The sequence below is a fragment of the Gracilinanus agilis genome, chromosome 3, assembly GCF_016433145.1.
Source record: "Gracilinanus agilis isolate LMUSP501 chromosome 3, AgileGrace, whole genome shotgun sequence".
In the NCBI taxonomy this organism is placed as follows: Eukaryota; Metazoa; Chordata; class Mammalia; order Didelphimorphia; family Didelphidae; genus Gracilinanus; species Gracilinanus agilis.
In genome coordinates this window covers 641,463,783-641,484,293 of record NC_058132.1, presented here as the reverse complement: position 1 = coordinate 641,484,293, position 20,511 = coordinate 641,463,783, and the positions used below count along the sequence as shown (strand labels likewise).

At 56.7% G+C, this 20,511-nt stretch overlaps 1 protein-coding gene across 1 annotated transcript in view; it reads right to left on the bottom strand.

The window, feature by feature from the left end:
- Nucleotides 1-734: 734 nt before the first annotated feature.
- ATP13A3 (ATPase 13A3) overlaps nucleotides 735-20,511 on the bottom strand; it is a 68,694-nt gene continuing 48,917 nt past the window's right edge. The window contains exons 14-33 of the mRNA XM_044670877.1: nucleotides 17,478-17,539; nucleotides 16,780-16,930; nucleotides 15,815-15,931; nucleotides 15,636-15,653; nucleotides 15,385-15,538; nucleotides 15,180-15,300; nucleotides 12,268-12,392; nucleotides 11,614-11,792; nucleotides 11,374-11,496; nucleotides 10,629-10,708; nucleotides 10,230-10,272; nucleotides 10,029-10,138; nucleotides 9,841-9,937; nucleotides 9,681-9,753; nucleotides 8,858-9,035; nucleotides 8,470-8,657; nucleotides 7,530-7,618; nucleotides 7,016-7,096; nucleotides 6,090-6,179; nucleotides 735-2,808 (exon numbers count right to left, since the gene is read on the bottom strand). Coding sequence (XP_044526812.1) covers nucleotides 2,611-2,808; nucleotides 6,090-6,179; nucleotides 7,016-7,096; nucleotides 7,530-7,618; nucleotides 8,470-8,657; nucleotides 8,858-9,035; nucleotides 9,681-9,753; nucleotides 9,841-9,937; nucleotides 10,029-10,138; nucleotides 10,230-10,272; nucleotides 10,629-10,708; nucleotides 11,374-11,496; nucleotides 11,614-11,792; nucleotides 12,268-12,392; nucleotides 15,180-15,300; nucleotides 15,385-15,538; nucleotides 15,636-15,653; nucleotides 15,815-15,931; nucleotides 16,780-16,930; nucleotides 17,478-17,539 — 2,277 coding nt within the window. The 3' untranslated portion in view covers nucleotides 735-2,610. The remainder of the gene's footprint in view (nucleotides 2,809-6,089; nucleotides 6,180-7,015; nucleotides 7,097-7,529; nucleotides 7,619-8,469; nucleotides 8,658-8,857; nucleotides 9,036-9,680; nucleotides 9,754-9,840; nucleotides 9,938-10,028; nucleotides 10,139-10,229; nucleotides 10,273-10,628; nucleotides 10,709-11,373; nucleotides 11,497-11,613; nucleotides 11,793-12,267; nucleotides 12,393-15,179; nucleotides 15,301-15,384; nucleotides 15,539-15,635; nucleotides 15,654-15,814; nucleotides 15,932-16,779; nucleotides 16,931-17,477; nucleotides 17,540-20,511) is intronic.

The following is a 20,511-nucleotide window of genomic DNA, read 5'->3' as shown; positions in this document are numbered from 1 at the left end:
CACCAGGGGGCGGCGGTGCCCACTTTGGGAATCAGTGCTGGGGTTAGGAAGTTAGTTGGTGCCTGGCAGTATCCGCAGGAGCCTCCCTGATCCCCAGCTGGATCTGGCTGAAAATGTAGGATGGCTCTCCTTCCTCCTGACATCCATTACACAGATCTGCCTACAATGAAACCAGGGTGAAGAATCTGTTGTTAGATGTTCTCCACTACGTTATGTTCAGGAACTGACGGAAACCAACTAGAAGGGTTAGTCTTCCCTGAAGGTCCCCGGAAAACTCTTCCGATTCGCTTTGAAGGTGCTGCAGCCCCCAAATCCTCTCCTCCCGCCTTGGCTGTCCCCAAAGCTCGAGAGAAATCCATTGAAAGTCCTTACACTGGGCCATCTGTCATTCTGCCCCTCCTCAGTATTCTCTCCATTCCCAAATGTAGGCTTGCCTCAACTCTTACACAAACCCGGGTCCGTGGTGCTACTGAGAAGCTAAAAAAGTTTTAAACCCTCCTCACCTTCCGTCTTGGAGCCAATAGGCAGAAGAGTGGTCAGGGTGGGCCATGGGGGTCAAGTGACTTGCCCAGGGTCACACGGCTGGGAAGTGTCTGAGGCCAAATTTGAACTCAGGACCTCCCGTCTCTAGGCCCGACTCTCGATCCACTGAGCCACCCGGCTGCCCCCGGAAAAGCTACGATTTCAATCCCATAAACCTTGAGTTCAGACAAACCACAAAATCACAATCACAGAAAAAAAAAAAGAAAATATATTTTATTCACTTCCGTTTTTAATTTTGAATAGCTTTAATCAAAAGATTTCAGCAGGCTATTTACAGGGTTGAATTTACAATTGTGTGCGCGCGTGTGTGTGCGTGTGCCTTTGACAACAGGGTACCATTCTCGAGCAGCAGCAATACATATTCTCAATATAAAGATGCGCTGTGGCGTCTCTCACAGAAACCGGCATTCTCATTTCAGCCAAGTTCTCGGGGAATCGATTCTGTAATCTAACAGCAAATCACTTTATTCTATTCATTTCAGGTGCACATAATTATCAAAGTCGAGTCCATTAAAAATAGCTGTAAATGCCCATAAACTGTACAAAATTAACATCCAGAAGTTTAAAAAGGGTTCAACCCTCCCCCCCCCCCCCGACACAAAGTCTGGGTTACGCTGGCGGCGGCACATGCACAAACCCTAGAAAGCTTTCCCGAGTCGGAATTCTAATCCTGCCTGGACACGGCGCCTAGGAAGGGCCGAGGGCGAGAGGGAGCCAAGGAGAACGGACGGGGACAGAGCCGGAACGTTCCCCTTGGCGGGTGGCTCGGCCGCTTGGACTCAAACATTATTTGCAGCATAGTTTTCACAGCAGACAGTACTGGAAGAGAGAAAACACGGTTATCGTTTGTCATCCGGGAAGGGAAGAGGGAGAAGGAACCTTTCAACAACCCTGAGGGACACACTTTAAAAATCTGGTTATTTATTAAAAAAGTAAAAAAGTTACATATCATTATTTAACAATTACTCTCTCGGACATCCCGGTCCCTTAAGTATCTGCATAAATAAAATTTAAATCCACAATATTTATAAAATCTTATTACATCAAAATAAGACATGTACAGATTTCCATTGTAAGCATGTATACACTCAAATAATTTAATGTGAAAGTCAGAATCAAAATCTCTAGGTGACGGCGACCCCCGTGGCAGACCCTCCTCCCAGCCCCCGCCCTCCCGCTACTTTCCAAGAGTGAGTGTGATTAGATGATTAGAACCTGGAAGCTGCTGGGGAGCCCTCCTCCGCCTGGGGGGGGGGGAGGGGGCCTGAAGTGGGAAAGGAAAGGTGAAATGCAAAGACAGTGCTAGATCACAGCTCGAGAGGTCGGAGATGCATAGATAGCTTCGGAGAGTCGCCCCACACTTTGAGGAGCCTTAAAAAAAGAATTACAGGCCATTCCTATTCCGTTATCCTTTTCTATGGAGAGCCTCACCGACGGCAGGGACGGGGGCCCCGGGAAGGGGGGGCCCCGACACCCTGAGAAGTGGCTCTGCCGTCCTGAGGAGGAGAGGGGAGCCCACGCCCGGCTCGTGGCTGACGGGGGTCTCGGCACACTCCAGCCAGAAGAGGGGACCCAAAGGGTTCTTTGTGCATAGGGAGTGGCATGAAGCGGCTCTCCCTCGGCCTCCCGGAGCCAGCCCTTCACACCCCCCCCAAGGTGCTCTTGGGGCCGCCTGAGACCCGATAAAAATAAACCAACGAGGACTCGTTTTCTCACGTCCTCCCCGTCTCCTCTCTTTAAAAAACAGGTAGGAGGAAGGACGCCAGCCGAGGAGCCCGCTGACCGCGGCGGCTCCACGGGCCGGAGGGAAGGATGGAGTGCGGGAGGAAGCGGCGGCTCCGGTGGGGCGGCAGGCGGGGGCTGCGGGCCGGCGGAAGCAGGGAGGGCAGGAGCCTCTGGCACACACGCGTGGACGCGGCGGGACAATGAGGCCCAAGCGAACCCCCGACACACTCCCGACCGGCCTGGCTCGACGTCCCCGGTGGAGAATTCAGGCCTCGGAGATGGGCCGAGCAGCTTCTGCACGGGCGCCGCCTCGCCTCCACCCGCTGCCCGCCCCGGGCACTGTTACGTGATGGTGATGACCTGGCACGAGCCATTCTCCTTAGCCAGGGCCTTCGCTTCAGTGGTCGTGCTGGGCTTCGGGGGCCACTCGGGGTCAACCAGCAGCTCCTGGGCCAGATGCATGTACTTGGCCTTAGGCAGCTTCTTGTGGCAGTTCAGCACGGACGACAAGCAGCACTTTCCCCAGCGATCCACCGACTCCTAGGAAAGCAAGAGCGCCGTGAGAAGGCCGGCACTGGGGCGGCAGGGGGGTCCCGCCCCCACCCTGGCCCCCCACAGGAGGTGGTGCTGGTGACAGATGGATGGTGGGTGATGAATGGGTTGATGGACCCTATGAGCCCCCCCAGCAGCCTCTGAGGAAGCCCCTTCCCCTAGGAGAGCCTGATGTCCTAGAGTCAGAGTCGGGCCTGACTGAGGGACAAGCCCTCGGCTCCTGGCAGCAGAGCATGGAGGAGCGCCTTCTACTGCTCCCAGGGGCCCGGTAGGCTGGCTACCCATCTATCTGGCTTCTTCAGACAACCCCAACAAGTTCCTCTCTCGGCCATCCGGCCTCGCAGGGCACGGGACTCCTGAGGGCCGTCTCCTCAATCTTTTCCCACAGAAGGACCTTCTGTCTATTCAGTGTCCCCAGAGGATTCTGTGTCCGTTGTTTGGCCAATTAAAAAAACCCATCAAGCCCCAACAGGGCGAGCTCCTAGAGAAGGGGTCCCGGTGCCTGATAAACTCCTACTGATGGCAGGAAGAAATGGGCCCCCAGAGATGGGATGTGGGCAGAAAAGCTGGGGGATGAGCCCTGTGCCCACGAGGGATGGCCAGGGCCTGCTTGATGGGGGGGGTCAAAGGTCCCATAAAGCATTGGACGTGGCCCCTCAGTGGCCAACATGCAACGTGGCACGCCGCGAGGGCTGCCACATGCTGCATCCTCCCTCTGCCTACAAAAAGCCTCTAAGAAGGGCCGGCTACCCAACTCTGACTGGGATCGAATGAACTCTCTTCTGCTTCTACTGATACAGGGGGACCAGGAGAATCCAAATGGCAGGAGGCGGGGCTCAAAGAGGTCCCGGATTTGGTTGGAGGAGTCTTTCCCCCCTTTCCTGCTTGGTGGGTGTTTGTCATTTGGAAATTCCCAGGCAGACTGTGAACCTGTGATATGGGCCCTGATGGGAAGCTCACTCACCTCCCAGCTGTCTGTGGAGAAACCTTTTATCAGGGACAGAATAGGAGGTGGAGTCAATGAGGAGGGGGACGATTGTAGGAAGTGGTCTAAGAATGCCAATGGCAGGCCACAAAGAAGGAGTTCCAGAGCCAGGAGGACATCCGTCCCCCTGGATCCTACACACCCGTGTCCAGAGTTCCCAACTGGAGAAGAAGCAAATGCGCCTCCTCTGGACAGAGGGGCCCCCCCTCACTTATCAGCCTTCAAACGCAGGAGCCAGAAATGGCTTCTTTCACAGGGAGCTGAAGGCCAGGCTCATGCCACGATTTCTAAAGACTCGGACCCATGTCAGAGCCGAGGGAAAGGTCCGTTACGTGATGTGACGTCGCTTCACCCTCCCCAAAGCCACAAAGAATGGAGCAGGTCAATGCAAGCTTTCTAGGCAAACAGAGCAAACAGAACAGGACAAAAAAGCAACAGGACACGGAGGTTCAGCCCCACATGGCCAAGCAGGTGGGAAAAGGGAGAGATGAGGAGGAAAGCAGAGGCGAGGCTTCGTAAGGGCAGGGCAGGCAGGAGGTGGCAGGGAGCCAGGGGAGCCGCTACAGCCCCTGGGCTCCCGGGGAGGAAGAGGCCCCAGTGCTGCGGGGGGCCTTTTCTGAACAGAGAACAAGGCCTCCTCCTCCATCCTCCGGGCCATTAGCTGGGGTGGCGCCCCGATTTTCCACGTCTCTAAGTCTGTCGTCCCCCAGAGGAGCCTAGATGAGCAGCGAACAGGAACCACCTTCATTGTCTAACTGCCAAGTCTCCGCAAATTAGAGAATTCCTACTCTGGTCGACATGAAGGGTAAAGGCCCGAGCTGGAGGCCGGCCAAAGGCCAATGGACAGAGAAGTCGTGACGACTCACTGGCAGCTGTTCCAAGACAGACCAGAGCTCGGGGCCCCCAGATGAGGAAACTGAGGCCAAACGTCCCCCAACGATCTCAGAAGAGAACTAACTGGCGCCCCCGTCCCCATCCAAGGGCCACGCTGGGCCTAAAACCACAGCAGCCACCGAGGCGGACGGTTTAGGGGAGCGGGTCGTCCCCCCGCACCCACCAAGCACCAGCTCCATTGGGGTCCTCCAGAGTCCAGGAGGTGCCGGGGCCCCGTTTGTCCAGCCAGACGCCTGACAGCGTCCCTCAACTAGCCGTAGGCCGGCACGTCTAGCCTGTGTGTGGCCAGTCCTTGATTCCTCCAGTGAAATGGGGGCTCCCTTCAGGCTGATCTCACGAGGCGGCGTGAGGAATGGCTGGCAGAGCCCTTGGGACCAAGGCAGGACCCCCGAGGCCGGGCACATGAGGAGGGCTCAGGACGGGCTTCCGGGGGACCTTTGGAACCGCTTCCCATCCTCCGGCTGCGCCGACCCGCGCCGTTCTAGCGGCCGAAGGTCCTGCTTCATCCACCGGAAACTCTTTAAGATCGTGCCGGTCTCTTCAGCTAACGACCAAAGGAAACGGCACCGTTTTTGCTACAAACTTATTTCAGGGATGGCAGCCAGGTCCGGAGACAGGAGGTCCTGGGTTCCAGTCTAGCCTCGGACACTTCCCGGCTGTGTGAGCCTGGGCAGGCCCTCGCCGCTCACGGGTCTTAGAAGGGTGCCAGGCCAGAGGCAGCCACTGTGCAAAGCCAGGCACTGCCAGGACGGGGATGCCGCTTCGGCTGTCGCCACAAGGGCCGCCTTCGCTCCCGGCTTTCCCCCAAGGGGGGTCGGATCAAGCCAGACTGACGCAGAGCCAGGAGCATCTGGGACTTCCCGGCTGGCCGCACAACATAACCGCCTGCTCGGCCCTCGCACCCACAGCACGGCGGCAGGCGGCTCCAGCTCGTGGGCGTTGGCAGAAGACGGCCAGTTTGGGCCGCGTGGGGAGGGCAGTGTCCCCCCCGCCACTCCTCAGCCTCTCGAGTGTCCCGGGCTGAAGCCGAGGGAGGCATCGTGCGACGGAGCCCCGAGAGGCGAGGCTGGGGGCAAAGCGCTGGGAGAGCCACCGCGCCCCAAACCCCTAGGCCTGGCCGCCCTTCTGTCTTAGAATGTGCTCGGAGGAGGAGGAGGAGGAGGAGGAGGAGGAAGAGGAGGAAGAGGAGGGCCTGCTCCCTTCCAGGCCTTTCAACAAAAAGCAAACAAACAAGATGAAACAAAACTGAAGGGAGGAGAGATGATGCTCACACGGACACCTGGTGAAGAGTCTGGACGATGAGGATGGAGAGGGAAGGCCCCGCCCGCGCCCCCCGCCCCCCCCGGAGCAGCGCCGGGAGCCCCGAAGAACGAGAAGGGAGGAGTCCAACCTGTGGCGGCCGTGCGGCGGCGAGGCGACCGTCTCCCGGCTTGTCTCGATTGAACACAACCTTCCAGAGGACCGTGTCCAGGAGGAAGCTCTGAGGCCCATCCGGGTGGGGTGGGAGAACAGAAAGGACTAGCAATTACTCCGGGGCAGGGGGGCACAATCAGGGGGAGCCGGGCCCCGCGGCGGCCCCCGACCCCAAGCACGCCTCTCGGCCGAGGCCACCCCCGCCAGCCTCACGGGAAAGCACGTGCAGCCCCCTCGGACGGCGCGGCCCCGGGGAGGCAGCCGGGGGAGAGGCGGGATGTGGGTCTGGGCCGGCGCTCTCCTCCGGCCCTCCCTGGAGACGCGTTTCTGTCCTGGGCTTTGGAAAGCCTGAAGGGCAGCTGGAGGGGCAGCCGGAGGGGAGAAGGGCTGGCCAAGGCCCAGGCCTGGGCCGCTGGCACGGGGCCGAGGCAGGGACTAAGGTGGGAAACGCTTCGGTGTCAGATAAAACGCGAGCGCTGCGGAGGGGGCACCTGCCAGCCCAGAGGCGAGAGGAGAGGGTGCCGGGCCGGCGAGGCGGAGGGACAGCCGTGCCCCCTCCGTGTGTAGGGAGCCGCTGTCGGGAGGGATCCAGGCCTCTGTCTGGCCCCTTCTGAGAACTGGGGGGAGGAGGAGGAAGAGGAGGAGGAAGAGGAGGAGGAAGAGGAGGGGGGGAGAAGGAGGAGGGGGAGGGGAGCGCTAACCCTGGCCTGTTGGGTCACTCGGTTCTGGCTGTGTTTATCTGACAAACCGCCGCTGCTTCCCCCATTTTCCTCCCGGCTTCTAGTAAGGCTGGCCTGCTGCCCCCTCGCACTACAGGGGGTGGTTTAAAAGGCCCCCCTGCAGGAGACCGACGGGTGGCCGGGGGAGCCCCCAAAACAAAGGCCACCCCCAAGGCTTACTTACCTCTGCCAAGAGCGAGACGAGCGCATTGACGAGAATGATGACGAGCAGCGAGATCCGCCACTGATAGGGCACACACACGATCTAGGAGACAGAAGGCCGGCTCAGCCCTCTGCGCCCCTCCCTGGCGGGGACCCCTCTAGTGGCACGGCACGGGCAGACCCACGTTCGCCTCTGCTTCCCTCCCCGCCCCGAGTCCAGGCCTTACGCTCCACAGCTCAGGCTGGGAGTGCCGGGGACCTGCCCAGCCGGACCTTCCTAAAGCCTGCCCGTTGGGAGCTCTGGAAATGGTTCTGTTCCTTTTGGAATCGTAGCCCTCGAGGCTCATCCAAGAAAAGCAGAGTCTCGGCAGTCACCCTGAGCTGGGGGCCCACCAACGCCGGCTCAGGGGTCTCTTTTTCCCTCTAAGCCTCCCCTTTGGCCTCGGAATGGATCCTGGGGAGCGGCTCCGAGGCAGAGGAGCAGCGGCTGCCCCGTCAGCGGACCCGAGGGCCCCCCGGCACGGGCGCCGCCTCACCTCGAGGACCTGGTCAATGTAGGCGACAGGATAGAGCATGATGAAGAGCATGAAGACGTAGAGGGCCATCACGGACACGACGAAGAACCCTGGAACGCAGAAAGGAACCCTGTTGGCAGCTTTAGTAGCTTTACTGTTGCAAGGCAGAGAGGGAGGAAGCCAACACCCCAGAGTCTGTCAGGACCCCCTCTTCCTGCAGACGCCGTCAGGAGCTCCATGGGCTGGAACTTGACTTGTTTTCTGCCCCCCAGACCCTCCCTGATTCTAACTGGGGGCATCATTCCCTCCCCAGACCCAGTCAGCGGCTGAGGCCGAGACCCCCGAATACGGCCCCCTCTCAGAGCAGATCCAGGCCTGGTGCAGGCCAAGATCGGCCTCCCTCTCTTCAGGAAGCTCCGGGGGCTGTCCATGGCCTCCAGGCTCAAACACCAAGTGCCCCCCCTCCGGCCCCCTCCTGCTTTGGCAGGCTCGTGACTCCAACCTCCCCAAGACGCGCCCGGGGTCCTCTGTGCTGGCACTTGCTCTCCCCCTATCAGGAAGGAGCCCTGACACACAGGCGCTCTTTGGGTTTCCCCAATGTCCTGCCTAGACTAAATGACTGAAAAGCACTCTTCCCTCCGGCCTCCCTCCCAAGAGAACGGCCATTTCTGCCTCTCTTCTGCGGGAGGACAAAGAGGAGTGTGGGCCGGATCCCAGTGATGGTCCCCCAAGCAGGGAGCGAGCCTCCAGGAGGCTGCTCGGCCTCTCGCTGGGGGGTGGGGAGGCCCCAAAGGAGGAGAGCCCCCTTCCAGGGCCTTCTGGACCTGCGTCTGGAGCCTATTTCCCTGACCCCCTTCCGAAGGCCATCTCTGCGGCTCTCCCTCGATGTGGTCCTGAGGGAGGCCAGGAAGGAGGCGGCCGAAGCCCGGGCCCAACGCCGGGGAAGGTGGGAGCCACTCACAGTTCTTGTAGCAGGGCTGCCGAAAGGGCTTTCCTTTGGAGAAGGCGATGGCCACGATGAGGTACTGAAAGCTGGAGATAAAAAACACGGTGGTGTTCTCGTAGTTCTTGATGTTGTGCACGTCGGGCTCCGTCTCGTTGCCGGAGGGGGAGGAGTTGGAGGAGAAGCTTCTGGACAGGTTGCAGGCGCTACAAGGACAGAGAAGACGCCGTCAGGGGAGCCCCCCGGGTGCCCCGAGCCGGCCTCCCCCGTTCTTCTCTCAGCTCACCGCAGTTCTCAATGGAAGCGGTCAGCCTCCAGCCACACGAAGGCCTCTCGCTCGGCCAGACCCAAACGGGGGACCCAATTCCCATCGTAAGCTACAGGCCGCCCTCCCGCCCACACTTACTTGGAATGGGGCGTCCAGATTTCATACCACCACTGCTGTCGAACCCAAAAAAAGCCGAAACACTGGAAGCTGATGGAAATGATGATCTGGGACAGAACGGAGAAGAGCAGAGCCCCGGAGATGAGGCCTGACGGGGGTCTCTGGGCGACGAGCTCCTTCCAGGCAGGATTTAAGCTCACTGAGGGAAGAGAGAAATCAGAGAATGCGTCTGCTGGGCTCGGAGGTCCGAGACAACGTCCTGGCCCAGCAGGAAACGAAGGCGAGCACCTCCCGTCCCCAGGCTGTTTGCGGGGAGCCGAGGGAGAGACGATCATCGGCTCCGAGCGTCCTGTTTTATGTCCAAAGGAGCACGAGTGGCTGCGACTCTGGACCTGGACTCAGGAAGGCTCATCTTGGTGAGCTGGGAGACCCTGGGCAGGTCACTCCACCCCTCTGCCTCAGGCTCCAAAGGGGGTCACAGACAGACAGGCCTGAACATGGGGCAACAACGACCCATTTCAAATTCAGTCCGTCCAACAGGACACATTTCTACTGAGTCGGCACGTGCTCAGCATGAGGGAATAAAGACAAACTAGATTCGGCCCTCCAGGAGTCAGACCCAGTGCGGTCACGGCGGACTCTCCGGGAGCCTGTTTGGAATTCCTTGGGGTGGCCGTTTCCTTCTGCAGCTCTTTTTGCAGACGAGGAAACAGAGGCAAACGGGGTGAAGTGACCCGCCCAGGCCACCCAGCTAGGAAGTGTGTGAGGGGGGCCCTCGCTGCGCTCCTGGGAAACTCGGCAGAGAGCCGCGACGCGAGGCTGTAAGGGGAGAAGCAGCACTCACTTGTAAACACCACGACCAGGATGATGGCCAGATCAATGAAGAGGAACTGCAGGTCTCCCAAATTACTCAGGATCTGAGAAAACCACGTGAGACAGTGAGGGCCGGCCTGGGAGGCCCGGCCTTCCCCCCGCATCTCCCCGGGCCCGCCCCGGCCCCTCACCGAGTAGAGCAGGGTGACGCTGCAGTACTGGATGATGCTGTACAAGGCCATGAACTTAAACACACAGAAGGACGTGATGAGAGCCGCCCGGCCTTCCCTGCGAAGAAGAGAAAGAAGGGGGTGTCCGGCCTCGGACGCTCGGTCCGTCCGTGAGGCCCGACTTCCGTGGGCCGCAAGCGCACGCTTACCTTATGAGGTTTGGCACACAGGCAATACTGGGGGTCCTGGAGGTGAAGGGGGACGCCACGGAAGCCTCGAGCTCAGACAGGGAGATGCCTCCATGGGCCCTCTTCAAGGCCTGTCCACGACGAGAAGAAGAGCGGTCAGGGGGAGGCTGAGCAGCCCAGGCTGGCGCTCAGGCAGCCCCCACGGGAGAGACACTCACTTACCCCACAATCGTTAGCGCCGTCCCCGCACATCCCCACGTAGTAGCTACAACACAAAATGAGACGGCGGTAAGTCGGGGGCGGACGACGAGCCCTCAGGAGCCCAGGGGCCAAGGGGGGAGCTCGCCTCCGAGGCCTGTGCATAACGGGCCGGCCAAAGCTAGCCACAGAAAAAGGCTGCTCCCGAAGCGGCCCTCGTGCCCCAACACCTTTTGGGGCGAGGGAGACGCTTTTCACAAACCTCAAGCAAAAAGGAATGAGGGATGTTTTAGCTCGATTCTGCTTTATGGAGGTTAACCCCCCCCCCCAAGGGGCACAGCGCAGCGCTGGGCCAGCGGGCGCACTGTGGGAGGGGCGGCCTCGCGATGCCCCTCCGGCCTTGGCAGGCCCTCCGATACTCACTCCACATTCTGGAGCGCCTCCACCAGCTGGGTCTTCTGATCGGGGGCCATGCGAGCAAACACGGTGCCGTGCAACACCAGCTGGGAAAAAGCATTTCTTAGACGTCTCTGGCACAAAGCTGGCACGAGGCGCCCCGCCACACGCCCCCCCCACACACGAGGCGCCCCGCCAGACGCCCCCACACACACGAGGCGCCCCGCCACACGCCCCCGCACACACGAGGCGCCCCGCCAGACGCCCCCGCACACACGAGGCACCCCGCCACACGCCCCCCCCATGAGGCACCCCGCCAGACGCCCCCGCACACACGAGGCGCCCCGCCACACGCCCCCGCACACACGAGGCGCCCCGCCAGACGCCCCCGCACACACGAGGCACCCCGCCACACGCCCCCCCCATGAGGCACCCCGCCAGACGCCCCCGCACACACGAGGCGCCCCGCCACACGCCCCCGCACACACGAGGCGCCCCGCCAGACGCCCCCGCACACACGAGGCACCCCGCCACACGCCCCCCCCATGAGGCACCCCGCCAGACGCCCCCGCACACACGAGGCGCCCCGCCACACGCCCCCGCACACACGAGGCGCCCCGCCAGACGCCCCCGCACACACGAGGCACCCCGCCACACGCCCCCCCCATGAGGCACCCCGCCAGACGCCCCCGCACACACGAGGCGCCCCGCCACACGCCCCCGCACACACGAGGCGCCCCGCCAGACGCCCCCGCACACACGAGGCGCTCACCTTGGGCACGAGGTCCTGAAAGTGCTCCAGGATCACAGAAAATGACTTTCCATTCATGGCAAAGTGATACGGGGCCACCTGGAGGTCCTCGAAGCTGTCGTGGGCCAACTTGATCGGCATTTCCTGCGGGTTTGAGACGAGGTTCAGCGGCCCCAGAGAGCGTCCCGCCTGGCCAGGAAGCACCCCCCAGGCCCAGGGACCCCCCCCAAAGGCTCCCACAGAGGAGGGGCCACCAATCACCTCGGAGTCGATCTCTGGAGAATTTGTGTATCTCGTCACGAGGGTGTCTGCGTAATGCCAATTGATTCTGGCCACCTGTCCGTCCTTGGGAGGTAGTCCGTCCGCAATAATCACTTTGTCCTGAGGTAGAATCATTCCACAGTCTCTGGCCACGGAGATGGCGGTTAACATATTGTCTCCTGGACACCAAAACACAAAGGCCGAGCTGAACCGGAAACACCAAGTCATAGATTCATGGCACGGACTGGGCAGTGCCTGACCTCCGGAAGCCCAAACCTGCCCCTCCATTTCGAGAGCGACACCCCCTTAACAAAAGCCACCGAGGCGGAAGTCAAGTTGTGCTCTGCTTCCTAGAATTCCCAACATTCCTGGCCTTTTCCTGGTTTTCCCATCGTGTTATGGTTGGAGAGACCGAACCACCGCTGCCTGGTTTGGAGGAGGCTATGGGGGAAGGGGGGATGGCCTCGTCCCCCCAAAATCTCAGGGACTCACCAAGCTCCCTCCCTTTCTCCAGCTGTTTGCCTAAAGCCCCCGCGGCCCCGGGAGCTTTCCGATGATGGCCGTTGCCACCCGGGCCTCCACGCCCCAAGGGCCCTCTGCGCAGCCCCCCCATCACCCAGCATCTGCCGCCTTTGCCTCCAGCCCGGCACCCACCTGTGACCATGACGGTACGAATGTTGGCTTTACGCAAATCTTCAAGTACGGCAGGGGTTTCTTGTTTGAGTTTGTTCTGCATTATAATTAATCCCATAAAATTCATGTTGCTTTCGATGGCATCTCTGTAAGACGGAGTTTTTATCAGACAGGTGCCGCCCACTTCTCCACCTCTAATGACCTATCAGTCAGTTAGGGAAGGCCTGTTCCAGGCCAGGCCCTGTGCTAGGCCTCCGTGGAGGCCCAGAGACACAAGGAAGCGGCCTCTGCCCTCGGCCAACAGAAGACCAGGGGTGAAGGGGGGCGATGAGGGGCGCCACTTTGAGAAGGGGGAGGCACCGGGAATTGTTCCATCACCAAAAACGCTCCATTCGACAACCCAAATGTGCACCTCGTGGATATGGCCGCGGGAAAGGGCCGGCACGATCCGCCTCTCCTGGACAGCGAGGAGCCCAGTGCGTTCAGACATGGCCTGGGAGAGCTCCCCGGGGAAGCCTTCAAATACTCCAAGAACCAAAAGGAGCAGGCCGGGGGGTGCCGACTCCCTCATCACACCCGAGGTAAGCCGCCGACCGCTTAGCTCTGCCCTCATCGTATGGAATGTGCTTGAATGGCTGGTTTTCTCCTCCTCAACCCAATGCTGAAACCACTTCCACTAGACGGCAGCTGAGAGGCTGGCCCAGACCCTCAGGCTAGAGCCCCTCCAGGACCCCACTGGGTGGAATGTGGCACTCGAGTGTGTGGGGGGGGTGGGAAGATGGGGAACAAAAGCCCTAGAGAGAAGGGGGCCCCCTCTGGGCACTAGGCCGCGGGGTGGGAGGTGCAGCGTCTCTCAGGAGATATATCTGTTTGCATTTTAGATTGGAGGCTCCCTGAGGGCAGGGACTGCCTTTTCCCTTTCTCGGTGTCTCACAGTCTGCACAGTGCCTGGCATCGAGGGGGTACTTGATAAATGCTGACTGACTGTTGAATTTAAATGCCAAAGAACTTACTATCTGGTCCTGGATGTCAGATGTAGCTTGGCAGGGAGGGATAGCGGGGTCAGACTTGGGGGCTGAGTAAAAAATGTCTTGTGCCAACAGTCCAAGGGAGAGACAAGAAGGGCCTGAACTAGAGAAGAGGGCGGGAGGGAAGACCCTCAAGAGGGAAGGATAGGAGAGAGTTGCCCCTGGGGCCACTGCCAGAAGCCTTTTTGACGTAGAAAGGGGGTGGCTGATGCCCGGGATGTAGAAGGAAGGACTTTCTGGAGAGGGGGAGAACACACCTGCCAAGGGGGACAGACAGTGTGAAAAGCCAGGAGGCATCTACCTGTGGGCCCTGTAGAGTGAGGAGGAAAAAGGCACCTGCCTGCCAGGGCTGCTGTGAAGATGGGCGAGATCTCATTTAGAAAGGTGCCCCATAAGCTGCCAGGGCATCTCCACCAGGTGTCTCCCCACCTCTCCTCTCACTGCCTTTGGAACCCTTCCAATCTGGCTCCCACCCTGGTCATTCCACCGAAACTCCATAAGCTGGCGATCATCACACCCGGCAGCCTGTCCCTGACCTCTGCAGCCCTGGAGGACGCTGGCTCACCCTCTTCCCTCTCTGACCTCTCTCCTCCAGATCCCATTCTTATCTCTCGGGGTCCCTCAGGGCTCTCCTCCTTCCCTGAGGGAGTCTCAAATCCCAACTGGAGACATTAAGCTAGGAATGGCCTGAACAGGCGCACAGGTCACTGGAGATCAATGCCCTTCTCCCAGACCCTGGGCTTGCGACCTGGAAGTCATCCTGGCCTCCTCACCATCTCTCAACCCGATATGGTCTCCAGGCCTGTGGTTTCACCTGGGCACGTCTCTCCCCCTGCCCGAGACTCCTCAGTCCAACCTACCCTCCATCTGGCCACCCAAGTGCGTATCTGACCCTATCTCCCCCTGCTCTATAAACCCCCGGGGCTCCCTATCACCTCCAGGATCAGAGACCAAAATCCTGTTTGACCCTCACAACCTGTCCCTCCTCCTTCCCCTCATGTACTCTTCAGGGCAATGACTGCAGCCTCCTGACACACCACCAGCAATTCCCTCCATCCGTCTCTGCTCCGGGCATCCTCTCTGGCCATCCCCCCTGCCTAGACACTCTCCCTCCCCTCCCACGGCTCCTGTCAAAGAGCAGGTTTCACACTCCTTTGCTGACTCGTCCCTGCCCTAGACCGGGGTCTCCTTGAGGTCTCCTGGCTCTGCTCTTCTTCACTTTTTGTCCTTTATCTTTTCTGCTGAACTCCACAGAGCCTGGCACAGTGCCTGGCCCAGCGGAGTCACTTAATAAACAGTGAGGAGGGATGGGGGCAGCGCCAACAGTCCGAGGCTTTGTAAAGCTGGCTGCTACCACCAGCAGAATGAAGGAGCAATGCCCATAGGATATCAGGAGGGGAGGACAAGGGCTGGACACAGGGAGAGAGGTGGAGAGAAATATGGACCAAAAGGGGATCTCACAAAGGACACTGAAAACTCCAAAGAACCAAGAGGGAACCGTGTCCCGGAAGCCCAGAACAGGGGTCGTTTAGAGGAAGCTGCCAATACCAAGGGGAGCAGAGTGAGAACTGAGAATGCCAGGATCCCTGTGAGGGTCTTGCAGGGGGCATCGTAGGCAATCAGCAGACCAGGCCACACGCTCCAGGGAAGACAGTGGAAGCCAAGGGAGAAACAGAGGCTGAGAGGACAGAGCCTGGCTGTGGCCCAGAACCTGGCAGGGATAGGAGCCTCCCACGGCACCTCAAACCTCCCCCCCCCCCCAATGCAAAGGGAAGAGATGGAGGAGCTCAGCTGTCTGCCTGATGGCACAGGAGAACAAGGAGCTCCAAGAAACCACAGGCTTGAAGCAAAGCAAGGCCCAGGAAAAAGGGGCCTCTCTAGGAGAGGAAAGAGAATGGAGCTCACCTATTGATGCTCTGGATTTTGTGCCAGGTCAGCTTGGATTCCAGCTTTCTGTGTGCGAGCGCGATCACCCGGAAGCCCTGTCTGGTGTAATCTTCCAAGACTTTTTCGAAGTCGCTGGGGACTTAAAAAACATCTGCGCCTCCATGTCTGTCCCACGAGCTGCCGGGGGCCCAGGACCTGCCCTCCCGCTACAGCCATCCCTTACCTGTCTCCGGCTTACAAAGGCCGGCGATGACTTCTGGGGCCCCTTTCATGTACGCGTCCATCTTTTTGTCCCCCAGGATTCGGGCCACCACGCTCATTCGTTGCAAGGCAGAGGAAAATGGAAACTGCCGAACGATTCCTATCTCATAGTTGGCCTGTGAGAGCAGCACGGTGGGCATCACCCTGCGACTACTCCCCCCGCTGCCCACTGCCCCAAATAAATGACTCAGGAGGAAGAGAAATAGCACTTACAGAAAGCTCGAAAAGCTCCTGAAAAGAGAGAGAAAAGGAGTCATTACTTGGGGCTGAGAATGGCACCGACAGCTTCAAAACATCCTGTGTCTGGGAACCGTCAAAGGCCCTGGGCCGCCTGGAGGAGATTGTCTCCGCGCGCGGCACTCACATTCACATCCCCCCAACAGCCCACCTACCATTGACTGGCTCACAGCAGGCTCAGGCTCGGGGAGAAGCTGTTTGGGAGGACGAACGACGGTGGGCATTATTCGGTTGTGAAGGGCCGTCTCTTCCTCAGTGGCTTCTTCAAGAATCTAAGGAAAAGAAAAAGGGAGGATAAAAGCAGCCTGCCTTGGCCTGGCCTCTCCTCAGAGGGGCTGCAGACGGATGGACAGACGCGGGCCAGAACACGACTCTTCTCTAGCAGGAATAACAGACTGTTGGTCCAATGGTTTTTCCTGGTGTGGGTAGGTAGGTGGAGTGGTCAGCTAATCACATCCCAAAAGGCTTTCGTAGCTTTTTTTTTTAACCCTCACCTTCCATCTTAGAATCAATACTGTGTAACTGGCTCCAAGGCAGAAGAGTGGTCAGGACTAGACATGGGGGTCACCAGCTAAGAAGTGTCTGAGACCACATTTGAACCCAGGTCCTCTCTGCTCCTGATGTGGAGTTCTATCTACTGTACCCCCTCCTAACCGCCCCCACTAAATCAGGTGATTACCAAGGAAAACGAAAGTTAAAGAAACTGAAATGCAATTTTTATCCTCCCATACAAGTTCACAGCCGCCCCCCACCCCCATCCCAGGTCAAGTAGCCCCACTCCAGACAAAAGTTGGAGAAACACCCAAGTCCGGCCAGTAGGTAGGCCTTCCCAACAATGGGGAGATTCAATCAGCCAGTGAGCCCAGGGCTGTGTCAAGGGCACCCCAAATGGAGCACACCATCATTCTGTGACTTGCTTTAATGCAATGTTCCCCCTTTACAAGACGGAGAGCTTCCAAAGGGCACCAATTTGATTCTCGCCACCAGGAGAAACTGGCTGTGATGTCCCCAATGCAGAGTGCAGCAGGAACAACTAGTATCCATCTAAGAACTAAAGGTTCGCATAACAAACAGCTTGAGAAGAGCAGGTTCTCTAGTGTTTTTGCCACAGTGCACTCACCCAGCCAATTGCTTCAAACATCTTTAAGTCAAGCGGATCCCCAGAAAGCACCCCTTCAATTTTTGTAAGTGAATGGCAAGTGGCCATACAGGTGACAAAATGAGATTTGACCAGGCTCTCGCTGCAAGCTTTCTCCTCAGGCACCTGGAAACTTAAGAGAAAAGGCCCCAAAGGGTGATTAAGGCCCTGCCTCATTGCAACAGGCAATCACAAAAGCTGCTTGAGAGAGCAAAAAACTGGGGAATTCTCTGCATTTCCCCCCTTCTAATACACTTTCACTCAAATCCTAATCAGATGGATGAATGGCAAAGGATTGGCCATCATCACCTTGGGTTCTCCAGGAACAAAAGCTTTGACCATTTGTGCAAAGATGGCAGCAAGGCGTAAGGGGCCTGTGAATAACTGGAGTCCAGATGGCCTCGGCAAGAAGGCTGCTTACCAGACGACAGAACCTTTGGCAATTCCTAATTCTATCGGCTAAAGCACAGGGTTCCATTTGGGGAAATGCATTGATCTCTGTCTTTATCGATGGAATTATTCTGCCCAGACTAGCCACCTGTTTTCACTAACCCCATAACCTTAAAAAGGGCAATAAGCAAGGCCTAAAAATGCATTTTATTTCACAATGTGATGGATAATGAAACAAGACATGGAAAATTGATCGGAATTCCAAAGTATAGAGCCCAGTGAATTCTTACTGTGCATTTTCCACTCTCTGGATACCCCAAAGGTCCAAACCATCTTCAGTAAGAGTCCCGGTCTGAAAAAAAAAAAAGTCTACAATCACTGGGCGATGTCTAACAAAACACAAATAGCAGTTTGGGTGTGGGGAGGATTATGTCCTATCCATTAACCCAGTTTTAAAGACCCAATGAAGAGCTCTTCCATTATCTGGGATTACCTCTCAGAGACTGATGGAAAGAGCTAAATTATCTGAAAGGCTTCTGAGGAGTTTCACTTTGGGAAGTTGAGCTGGGGCAATTTGTACTCACAGCTCTGGGAGGACCTGTTCCAGAGCCTGGGATTTTCCTCTGTGGGAGGGCCCTTCATCAGAGTAGGTCTCTTAAGGGGAGTCCATGAGGCTAACATGAAAAGTGGCTCACCAGAGGTCCTAGGTTCAAATCTACCCTCAGCCACATCCTAGCTGAGTGATCTTAGACAAGTTGCTTGACCCCAATTGCTATGTAATCAGAATCTACTCCCCAGGACTTCATTTCCCAGCGTCCCACTTTCCTTCTCACGTTACATTCTGATGTAGGGAGGATATAAGTTTTGTGTAGCTCCGCCTCTCAAGCTCTCTTCCTGTGATCGGTGGCTGGCTGAAGCAGGCTTTTTGGGAGAGGTGAGAAAACTATTCACATAGTTTTATTTTGGCTAGATAATTACGTTTTTATATTTCTATTCCCTTCTTATTCATTTACTTCAAGTGATTATTAATAAGCTTTATAAAAATTAATTTAAATCAGTGATTCCCAAAGTGGGTGCTACCACCCCCTGGTGGGTGCTGCAGCGATCCAGGGTGGGGTGGTGATGGCCACAGGTGCATTTATCTTTCTTATTAACTGCTATTAAAATTAAAAAAAAAAATTCATTTCCAGGGGGCTAAGTAATATTTTTTTCTGGAAAGGGGGCGGTAGGCCACAAAAGTTTGGGAACCCCTGATTTAAATCTTACATTTATGGTGACCCGAAGTCTGGAGTTTAAGACCCTTACTCCTCTAAGGTGGTTGAGCAGGGCAGATTAACTTAAGGCCACAGCCATTGGTCTAAGACTATAAAGCCGCTGCTGCTTCCCACTGCTGATTGCCCACTTGAGTTTGGAAGTGGAAGGGTAAGATTAGCCTTACCTTACTCCTAGAAGTTTGCTCTCTCTTTAAAGTCTTTCCTAAACCCCTATGTGGGTTTTAAGAGTGGCAGCCTCTTAAACCCTTTTTGCGCTATCAGCTAAGGCTCTGAGGAGTTTTTACCTTCACTGTGCCTAAAATAGAAAACTTTTGTTTTCCCCTCAGTAACTTAGCCTCAGCCTAAATAGCCTTTCTGCTGCCCTCCATTCAAAGGCCGATTGGGGTATGTCTCCATCTACTAGCCAGTACATATTAGGCTAGCACCACCTATTAAAAGGAAGTAGATTTGCAACCAACTTAATAAGCAGAAGGGCAAGCATGGCCCAATTTCCTGTCTACCTCAAATAGCTCCCATTCCAGGAGACCATTACAGAGCTTGCATAGCTCAAAGTTTTGGGGTGTCTTTTCTTGCTACTGTTGCTGGGTGTACTGATTGGATACCTTGCAGTTGATAGCTCAATTCATCTCCCTACACCCCCTTACCATTTTGGCCTGCCCAGTCTCTGCAAAACACCCAATATGGGGTTTGTCCACACTATGCGCGGTGCGGGTATGGGAAATACCAGAGGTGTGACCAAAGGAATCTAGATGGATGATGAATGTGTAAATGGAATTAGCTAACCCTCATTCATTTGTGTAGATTCTAGCCACCAGAATAATGTCACCCCACCCAACTTAGAATTAAGTGGGGAGGGGGGGGGGTCTGTTACCCACAGTAATATGATAGTGATAGTAAGTGACAAAGCAAAAACAAGGGACTGCCCTTTGGGCAGTCTAAAACAGTGTTGAGGCTGCCATTTGTCCATGTGAAACTGGAGGTGGACACAGGAAGTGACAAAAGATGCCATCTTTTAAATATGATGGTAACTTCCTGTGGAGTGGTTGGCGCTTTGAACATGGTGTAGAAGGATCTCTGGTGAGACCTCAGGCTGCTTTGAATTGTCACATGGGTAAGTTAGTCTGACTCCTTTTCTCTTCCCTTGGTGTTTCTGGAGGCTCTAGCCTCAAGGAGGCCTCTCTTCTTAGAGGAGGCCTTGTGGCTAGAAGCCTTGTTTAATTAACCTGTGCTCCTCTGATGGGGCCTCTAAATTCCTACCTGGTTTGGCTTCTAGTCTGGGCCAGAGTTTCTCTCTCTCATGTTGCCTAAACGGCCTTTTGTTCCTTTTTGTCTTCGTTAATTATCACATAGATAATGGATGGACTCCGTCAAACTGGTTACAACCTGTATACAACCTTTGGAGAATTTAATGACCTAAAAATTTAAATTGATTTTAAGGGGTTTTCATAAGTGATTTGTCAGGCTATGTAGGAGCACCACTACCTCTGACTGATCATTTGCCTGCCTTTGAGTTGTTTGTAACAAAAGGTAAGGGTCCATTTAGACTATACTACTATTATATTCCGCACATATAAAGACATGCCTTTTATGACCGTTACAGTCTCATCCAGGAGGTGGAAAGGTTTTCCATGGAGACGTAGTACCTCTGGATGGCTCTCAAGAGGGAGCATTTCCCATGAAGCCTAATGGTTTCTGGATGGTTCTTATATTTCTAACTCTTCAACTTACTCTACCCTTCCACCAGAATGATCTAGATCAGTGATGGGCAAACTATTCCCCGCAGGCCAGATCCAGGCCGTAGTTTGCCCATTACTGCCTTAAGCAATTCCCTAATCACTATGCCCCCACATCCAGATGTAGTAATGGTCAAACTACAGCCTGGATCTGGCCCTCAGGGAATAGTTTGTGTCTGTGTCCAGTGTCTTCCTGGTTCTGCAGTAATCCTGTGGGATGATCAGCTGTGACAGACTTGGCTCCTCTCAGCAATGCAATCATCCAGGACAATGTGGAGGGGCTTAGGACAAAGGATGCTGCTCTGCACCTCCAGAGA